We start from the raw sequence: 9,170 nt of genomic DNA on the forward strand, positions 1-9,170 counted from the left end.
GATAGAAACAGTCATGTCAACTATAATCCTCATTTCTGCAACTGGTCACATGGCCTTAGCTGGTGTTTGTAACCACCTTCCTCTACTACCCATTCCACATTTCCTCCACCATCAGCAAGAACCTCAGCAGGTCTTGACTCTGAAGAGTCTGTACCCTTTGTCATCCTGCCTGGATTAGATTGTTGTAGTCTCCCACTGGCTTTAATCACAGGACATGGTAGCACTAAGAGATGCCCTAAAGGGTGTTTATACTCCATAATCTTTCTTACCTCCATTGTGGATGAGTAGTTCAATTTCCCTTTGGTAATCTGGATCAATTACCCCTCATAACACCATTATTCCTTCCTTAGCCTGTTGGCTTAAGGACATTAGAAGCCAAAGTGACCAGGAGAAGTCTGAGCTTCCAGTTTAATGCAATTCTGGAATTAAAACTTGCAGCTCAGCAGAATTTAAAGATGCAGAAACAGGAAGCCAACAATCTTTCTAAAGTATCACTGGCAGTGATAATGAGTTGAACTATTCTTTTTCCACCCCTTGATTCCTGGACCCATGGATCCTTGTTATGGAAGAAATCATGCCATATATTGGACACTAATTCCAAGCATATACCATTTTCTGGAGAACCCTGTCCCAGTCCTCTAGGCTGCTGCCACCTGGTGCTGTAACTTGGTCTTCAAATGGTCATTTTGTCTTTTTACCAAGCCAGCTGCTTCAGAACAGTGGGAACATGGTAAGACCAGAGGATTCCATGATCATGGGCTCACTGTTACACTTCTCTGGCTGTGAAGTGAGTTCCTTGGTCAGAAGTCATACTATGTGGAGTTCTATGATGGCAGATAAGGCATTCTGTAAGTTCATGGATGACAGTTTCAGCAGAGGCATTACATGCAGGAAAGGCATAACCAGAATAAGTATCTATTCTAGTAAGGACAAAATGTTGTCTTTTCCAGAGGAATTTGTCCAACTAGTCAACCTGCCACCAGGTCACTGGCAGGACACCCCAGGGAATGGTGCCCTATCTGGGGCTCAGTGTTAGTCTCTACTATTGGCAGATTTGGCACTCAGCAGCAGCTGTAGCCAAGTCATCCCTGGGCAGTGACAGTCCATGTTGTCAAGCCCATGCATAACCCCCGTCTCTGCCACCATGGCCACTTTGTTCATGGTACACTGGGCAATGACAGGAAGGCTGGGGAAAAGGGATAACAGAACAAGTCATCCTATCTACTTGATTACTCCTCCTCAGCTGAAGTCACCTTCTGATGAACATTTACTATCTTCACATCCTTCGCCCATTTGGTAAGGTCTATCCACATACTTCTTCCCCAAATATCTTTCTTGCCAATTTTCTAATCATGCTCTTTTCAAGTTCCTGACCATCCAGCTAATAATCCATTGGCTACAGCCATGAATCAGTGACTGAGTATCTGGCCATGTCTCCTTCCAGTCAATATGTATGACCATGTGTGCTGCCCGCAGTTCTTCCCCCGAGATTTCCCTTCACCAGTGTCTTTCAGTGTTGTCTCAGACAGGGGTTATAATGCTATAGCTGTGCACTTCTGGGCAGTGCCTGCATAATGAACAGAACCATAAGTGAACCCGGTCCTAGTCTTTTCTCCCTTAGTCAACCAGTCACATGGCACAACCATGAGGCTATAGGTACATGCCTGGCAGCAGATGGCATTGTAACAGGAATAGAAACCGTAAGCATTTGGGCAACTTCTTCATGTAAATTGCTTGTGCCTTCAGGACCTGCTTGGGCCTGATAAAATATACACCACTTCCATCTGATAACAGATTGCTGTTGTGTACCCAGCTCATGATGGACCGCTCAGGTCACATGGTAACTTGGTGGCCCACTGACAAATTTTCAGTTTCCACTTTGGTCTAGTAGCAAGCTGAGAGCTGTCTCTCAAATGGAGAATAGTTGTCTGCAGATGATGTTAGAGCCTTGCTCCAAAAATTCCAAAAGTCTTTTCTGTGATTCACCTTTAGGGGCCTGCCAAAGGCTCCAGACAGCCACCCTATCTGCTACTGACACCTTAAATACCCTCGGGTCTATTTGATCAAATATTCAAGTGGTAGAGCAGCCTGCACAGAGGTCTGGACCTGTTGAAAAGCTTTCTCCTGTTTCCAGGCTCCCTCCACAAAGCAAGCAGCTTTCTGAGTCACTTGGTATGTGGGCCAGAGTAACACCCAAGTTGGGAATGTGCTGTCTCCAGAATCTAAATAGGCCACTAACAGTTGTGCTTCTTGCTGATGGGAGGGGCCAGCTGTAATAACTTATCCTTCACCTTAGAAGGGATATTTCTGCATGCCCCTAATCACCACTGGATTCCTAAGGGTTTCAATGAGGTAGAAGGCCCTTGAATTTTGGCTGGATTTATTTCCCATTCTCTGATACACATGTGTGTTACCAACAAGTCCAAAGTGGCTGCTCACTTGGTCCAATCTGCATATTGTCACTAACACAGTGAACCAATGTATATTTTGTGGAAGAGACAATCAAGATCCCTTAAAAATAAGCTGTAACACTGGGCTGAAGAGTTAATAAATCCTTGAGGTGAAATTGTAAAGGTATACTGCTGGCCTTGCTAACTGAAAGCAAATTGCTTCTGGTGGTCCTTATGGATAGATACACAGATACAGACAGCTATGAACTGCCATGTGGGTGCTGGGAATTGAACTTAGGTCCTCTGGAACAGCAGCCAGTGCTCTTAACCATTGAGACATCTCTTCAGCCCCACAATCAAGCATTTATAATTAATATTGAGTCTCCATGTTGGTTATTTGGGAACTGGCGGGAGGGAAAGAAAAGTCCGCCTACAGTTCTGGGTCTTCAAATTGGTTCAAGTCTGGAAATTAGTTCTCAAACTGAGATTCCCTTTTGCCACTATACAATGGAGCCTTCTTTCATTTGGTTAAGAATTTTTCCACATGGAGGTGGGGATTCCTTGGACTTCCCACAGGACAGGGAACCCTGATTGCTTTTCGGGCTGGGGGGGGAACTTAATTGGGGCAGGGGGAGGGAAATGGGAGGCGGTGGCGGGGAAGAGACAGAAATCTTTAATAAATAAATAAATTAAAAAAATAATTTTTCCACAGATTTTATCTAGATCAAATAAAACTGCAGTAGACTTCTTATCTGTTTTGTGCCTGGAGACACCATGATTGATCACCCATACCAGTATGAGTGACATCATCATAAAGATCACTTTGTCCATTATGGGTTAGACCATTATGGACATTGCTTTGTCTGTGCTACCCATTAGCCTCCCAAATACTGGGACGGTAGGCATACACACCATACCTAACTCTCATCTTAACTGTTTTTACATGTACAATTTAGTTTTTTGCAACTATTTATCTCCAGCACTTTCTCCCCATCCCAAACGGAACTATACCAATACTAACTCCCTAGACCCATAGCAACTTCCACTCGTTCTGTCTTTGAATTTGACTATTCTAGGATATTATGTATAAGTGGAACCATAGATTGCTTTCGTTGTGACTGGCATATTTCACTAAGCACAGTGGCCTCAAGGTTCATTTCCTTTGCAGCATGTGTCAAGACTTCCTTTCTTTTTAAGGCTGAAGCATTTATAATCATATATATATATTTTGTTTAATCACTCATCTACTAGCAGATTCTAGGACTATTTATATTTTTTGCTGTATGTAGTGAATAGTCTGCTGTGACCTTGAGAGATATCTGTTTAAGGTCTTTAGATGCAAACCTAGGAGTGGATATACAGTATCTCATGGCAGTTCTACAGCTAACATTTTGAGGAACCACCAAATTTTTGCTTTGCAGACCCATTAAGAGTGTACAGTATTCATGCTTTCCAATTTCTCTGCTTAATGATTTCCTTAAAGTAGGGTAAAACTGCTTATTATCAAAACTTAAAAACCACAGTTTGATTCCTAGGACTCACATGGCAGAAGAGAAACCTATTCTTGCAAGTTGTCCTGACTTCCACATGCACACCATGGCATTTGTAAGTGCACATGCAAACACATACACACACACACACCACAAATACAAGATTAATGTGAAGGGAAAAAGCCAGGCATAGAGGCACATGCCTTTAATCCCAGCACTCAGGAGGCAGAAGCTCCCTATCTGCCCCCCAAAAACTATGATTAGGTATATAGTTCAGTGGTAGAGTGCTTGTCCAACATACGCAAGTCCCTGGATTGAGTTCCTAGAATTGTGAGTGGATGAATGAATGAGTATACATATCTATAGGGTAGATCAATGATGGAGTACTCACTTGGGTTCTAGTCCAAGGACCAGAGACACAAACAGTAAGTAAGCAAGGGCTGGGAAATGGCTGGGGCAGTAAAGTACTTGCCATACAAGCACCAGAGACCGGAGTTCAATCCCCAGTGTCTATGTACAAGTCATGCTCAACAGCACACATTTGTAATCTTGGCATTCAGGAGATGAGATGACAATCCCCTTGCTAGTCAGCAAGTTCCAGATTCATTAAGAGACTCTGTCTCAAAAAGTAACGTGGAGCCAGGTGTGGTAGCACACACCTGTAATCCCAGCATTTGGAAGGCAGAGGCAGAAGAATCTCTATGAGTCCAGGGCCAGCCTGGTGTACTTAATAAGTTCCAGGCCATCCAGAGCTACATAGTGAAACCCTGTCTTAAAAACAAGCAAGCAGGGTTGGGGTGGTGGGGTGGTGGTGGTAAAAATTAAGATAGATTTGTTTTAGAAAGAAAAGGAAAATGAGTCTTTTATTAACATACTTCTGATACAAGCTGGCATCTATCTTAGCAGTTCTAAGTAACTTTTGGTGGTGGTGGTGAGTGAGAGAGAGAGAGAGAGAGAGAGAGAGAGAGAGAGAGAGAGAGAAAGAATCTCATGTAGACCACTATCTCCAGACTCTATTTGACACCATACTTAGCAGTGCCATTATTTGAAGGCAGTTCCTGCTTTCTGGGAGTAGAGGCTGTAGACATGCCAGCAGGGCCTGTGCATGTCAACAGTACCCAACAGGGCATCCCAATCCATATCTTCCTGCTCAAGGAAACAGTCACCAGCTCTGAGACAGCACCTGCTGCTCAGAGCCGGTACAGGCAGGTTACCACTGCCAGCTCATCTCTCTTATCAGAAATCTACAAAATTCTGGCCAGACATGGAAACACATGCCTTTAATCCTAAGCACTTGGGAGGCCAGTCTGCTCCCAGGTTAGCCAAGGCTACATAGAGATATCCTGTCTCAAAAGCAACAAACAAACAAAAAACAAGCACCAAAATACTAAAATACTACTACTACTAAAATAACCTACAGGCCACTGGGTGGTTTCTACTGATGGAGGCACATTTCCTACTGGATTTGACAAGAGTCACAAGGATGACAACTATGAAAGATGAAAGACGAGGACCTTCTCTCTCCCTTTTGTTTTGCTATTTATTTCTTTCCTTTCCTTCCTTCCCTCCTTTCTCTCTCTTTCCCCCTTCCTCTTTCCTTCCCTTCCTTCCTTCCTTCCTTCCTTCCTTCCTTCCTTCCTTCCTTCCTTCCTTCCTTCCTTCCTGTCTGTCTGTCTGTCTGTCTTTTTTTTTGAGACAGGGTCTTACTATGTAGCTCTGATTGTCCTGGAATTCTCAATGTAGATGAGTCTGGCCTGACACTCAAGAGATTTACCTCTTAGGACACTATGCCTTATGAGACAAGATCAGATACCCACCCTCTGCCATCAGGAAGTTCCTAGTATGTCAGGCTACTGTGAGCCTAAGACTGACTCACATCCCTGTATTGCTCAGTGTGCTACATTAAAGACCCATGATCTGGGTATCAGCACCTCTTCTTGGCAGGTCTTTTTGCCCAAGTGCCTGTCCTGATGAACCCTGCCCAGTGCTCCTGACCTATCTCCATGTTCAACTGAAGACTGTGCTTGGCTCATACAGACAAGCAGAGCTGCTATGGCGCTGACTCACCAGCAGTAAGTCCATGGTGTTGAGTCGGCAGAGCTCCTGGTTGATGCTGGGCGTGTTTGTGTGCAGCAGTGCAGCCATGAGGCGTGCACCATGAAGACGAGCATTCCCCAGGGGCTCCTCTAGCACGCCAATAGTGGTCAGGATTGCTTTTTTCTGCAAACACAGGAGGCACCACCCAGTTGGAGTCTTATAACAAACAGGCCACTCACCTATGATATGCCTGGCCTGGAGAGAGTAGGGTGTGATCAAGACAGGGCTTCCTGCAAGAAGAAGTGAAGAAATCCACAGGATGAAGGACCCTTTTATCCCCTCGTGGCTAAAAAGAGTGGATAAAGAGACCAAAGGCTCCTAGGAAGCTCAGGGACTCTTGCCTGCGCCTACTAGGCCAAAGGACCACTACTATGGCACATAAAATGTATCCAGTATCCATGATGGAGCTGGCAGTAGCAATCTGAAGGCAAGTAGCAGGACCCAACTGTGGGATTCTGAGCTAAGAGCTTGCCTCATTAGCAAAATAGCTTTTTCCCAGTTTAAAAAAAAAAGGTTCATGTGTGTATATTTGTTGTATGTGCTTATGTGTGTACTGCATATATGTGTGTGCTCCTGGCACATGTATACCACAGTACATGTATGAAGGTCAGAGGGCAATTCTGTGGAGTTGATTCTCTCCTTTCACCTTTATACAATTCCCAGGAATCAAACTCAGGTCAGGCTTGCATAGAAAGCATTTTTACCCACTTAGCCATCTCACTGGCCCCAAGCTTGCTTCATTAGATTGGATTCTGGAATTTTCTGATCCATCTGTGTCCACTTTTCCACAAACTGAATGTTTAAGGCTAATAAAACAGTTCTTGCCTCTATAAATCCTTCCTTATTAGTGAGGGAGACAAAACAAAAGACAAGCAGTAAGTAAGGTAGGTGTACTAGGAAGAACTGTGTATGGGAAAGGACTAGACTGTGGGGTCAGAGTACCAGAGAAGAAGCCCTGGTGGGCAGGAGGCAGTTGAGGACCTTTGTGAAGGCCACCCTCTTCAGCCTAAACCAATAACTACCCTGAGCTGTTGACTCAACAAAGAGCTTCCCTGGGATCTTGGCCACCAGGAGTTGAGCCACGCTTGGCTAGGAGAGCCCTGACCCAGAGGCTAGTTAACCTGGTGCTTAGTTACCTGTGGAGTCTGCAAATGTCCTGCTCCCAGGCCTCTCCTAGTAGAGCAACATGGGTATTCCTAACTAGCAGCATATCTTTTTTTTTAATATTTATTTATTTATTTATTTATTTATTTATTTATTTATTATGTATACAATATTCTGTCTGTGTGTATGCCTGCAGGCCAGAAGAGGGCACCAGAACCACCATGTGGTTGCTGGGAATTGAACTCAGGACCTTTGGAAGAGCAGGCAATGCTCTTAACTGCTGAGCCATCTCTCCAGCCCACTACAGCATATCTTAACATCTGCCCAGTGGTTGGTTCTCCAGTTAGTATCTCAAAGGGTAGGTCAAAGCACACTTAACTCCATACTCTGCCTTATCCTGTATATTACATCATCATATGTCTCTCAAGATCCCTAATAATCTCTCCCCGCCATTTACCTTTGGCGGGTGGAGCAGGAGCTGATGGAAATTCTTTAGCCATGGCTCGATGCCACGCAGGATGCTGCTGTTGACAGAGTATGACTTTTCCAGTCCCTGAGAAAAGGAGTCCACCAAGCCTTCTGTTCTGTGGATAAAGACAGCAGGCAGTCTTGGTATTTGCACCATGTCCTGTGCACTCCCCATTACCTTGTCAATATTCTACTCTGCATCTCCCAAAAAGCTCATGTTGAGTATCCAAAACACAAATATGAAAAGGGACATTACTCAGGATTCTACACACGATCTGGTGACCAGTGTATTGAGAAGAGGCGGGCTCTCAGCCCCTTAGCAAAACACTTCTGGGTGAAATTCAAGAGCAAAGGGCAAGGGGAATGATACAGGACTTGCTGCCTTGCTGTCCCCTTAATCCCTAGAAGGGGTCTTCAATCTTCAAGTGAGAAACAGGAAGAAGACTAGCCATACAGTTTTTTTGCTTTTACAAGACAATTTGTCTGAGATAAATATATATACATATATATGTATATATATGATATTTAAATATACTTTCCAATTAATAGAAGTAATATGAGATCAATGCAGAAAAAAGAATCCTAAATAAATAAAGCATCAAAGGAGCAGGGGCTGTCTCTGACTCTGTTGCTGGCTTTTGGGACCCTGATCCTCAACTGTCCAGTCTTCAACTTGATATGCCATGTTTGGTTGCTATCCATGGGAGGCCTGCCCTCCTCTGAATAGAAATGGAGGAAGAGTGGATGGGGAGTGGAGTAGAAGGGGGGCTCTGAGAGGAGAGGAGAGAGGGGAAACGGGCTGTAAAATTTTTTCAAAGTGTAAAGATATTATCCTTAACAGCCGTAACTGTTTGGTTGATATCCCTGGAGGCCTGCTCTTTTTTTTTTTTTTTAAGGGAAACAGAAGAGTGGATCTGGGGGAAGGAGGTGAGATGAAGGTTGGGAGAAGTGAAAGAGGGGAAACTGAGGGCAGAATGGGAGAAAAATTTTTAAAAATTAATGTAAAGAGAAATAGTTGACTATTTCTATTTTGTCTTTCTTTTTTAACACTGAAAAAGATTTATTTACTCATTTAATTTACAACCCAACTGCTGTTTCCATCCTTCCTCTCCTCCCAGTCCCTCTCCCCCTACCTCTCCTCTGCCTCCCCCATCCACTCCTCCTCCATTTCTATTCAGAGGAGGGCAGGCCTCCCACGGATAGCAACCAAACATGGCATATCAAGTTGAAGACTGGACAAAAGAGCCCAGTATGAGGATAAGGATCCCAAAAGCCAGCAAAAGAGTCAGAGACAGGGCTGGAGAGATGGTTCAGAGATTAAGAGCCCTGGCTCCTCTTCCAGAGGACCCAGGTTCAATTCCCAGCACCTACATAGCAGCTCACAACTGTTCCAGGGGATCTGACACCCTCACACAGACATACATAAAGGCAAAATACCAATGCACATAAAATAAGAATAAATAAACCACTAAAAAATGATTAAAAGTCAGGTGGTAGTGGTACATGCCTTTAATTCCACCACTTGGGAGGCAGAGACAGGCAAATCTTTGTGAGTTCGAGGCCAGCTTGGGCTTCAGAGCAAGTTCCAGGACAGGCTCCAAAATTACAGAGAAACCCTGCG

The 9,170-nt window shown here is 44.2% G+C and overlaps 1 protein-coding gene across 7 annotated transcripts in view; it reads right to left on the reverse strand.

Moving 5' to 3' along the window:
- Ppp6r2 (protein phosphatase 6 regulatory subunit 2) overlaps positions 1–9,170 on the reverse strand; it is a 91,954-nt gene that overhangs the window by 16,936 nt on the left and 65,848 nt on the right. For all 7 annotated transcript variants that reach the window (XM_026782486.1, XM_026782485.1, XM_005354355.2 and 4 more), the window contains 2 exons: positions 7,539–7,665; positions 5,948–6,100 (listed from right to left, as the gene is read on the reverse strand). In XM_026782486.1, the coding sequence (XP_026638287.1) occupies positions 5,948–6,100; positions 7,539–7,665 (280 nt within the window). The remainder of the gene's footprint in view (positions 1–5,947; positions 6,101–7,538; positions 7,666–9,170) is intronic.

The sequence above is a fragment of the Microtus ochrogaster genome, chromosome 15 (assembly GCF_000317375.1).
Source record: "Microtus ochrogaster isolate Prairie Vole_2 chromosome 15, MicOch1.0, whole genome shotgun sequence".
Lineage (NCBI taxonomy): Eukaryota > Metazoa > Chordata > Mammalia > Rodentia > Cricetidae > Microtus > Microtus ochrogaster.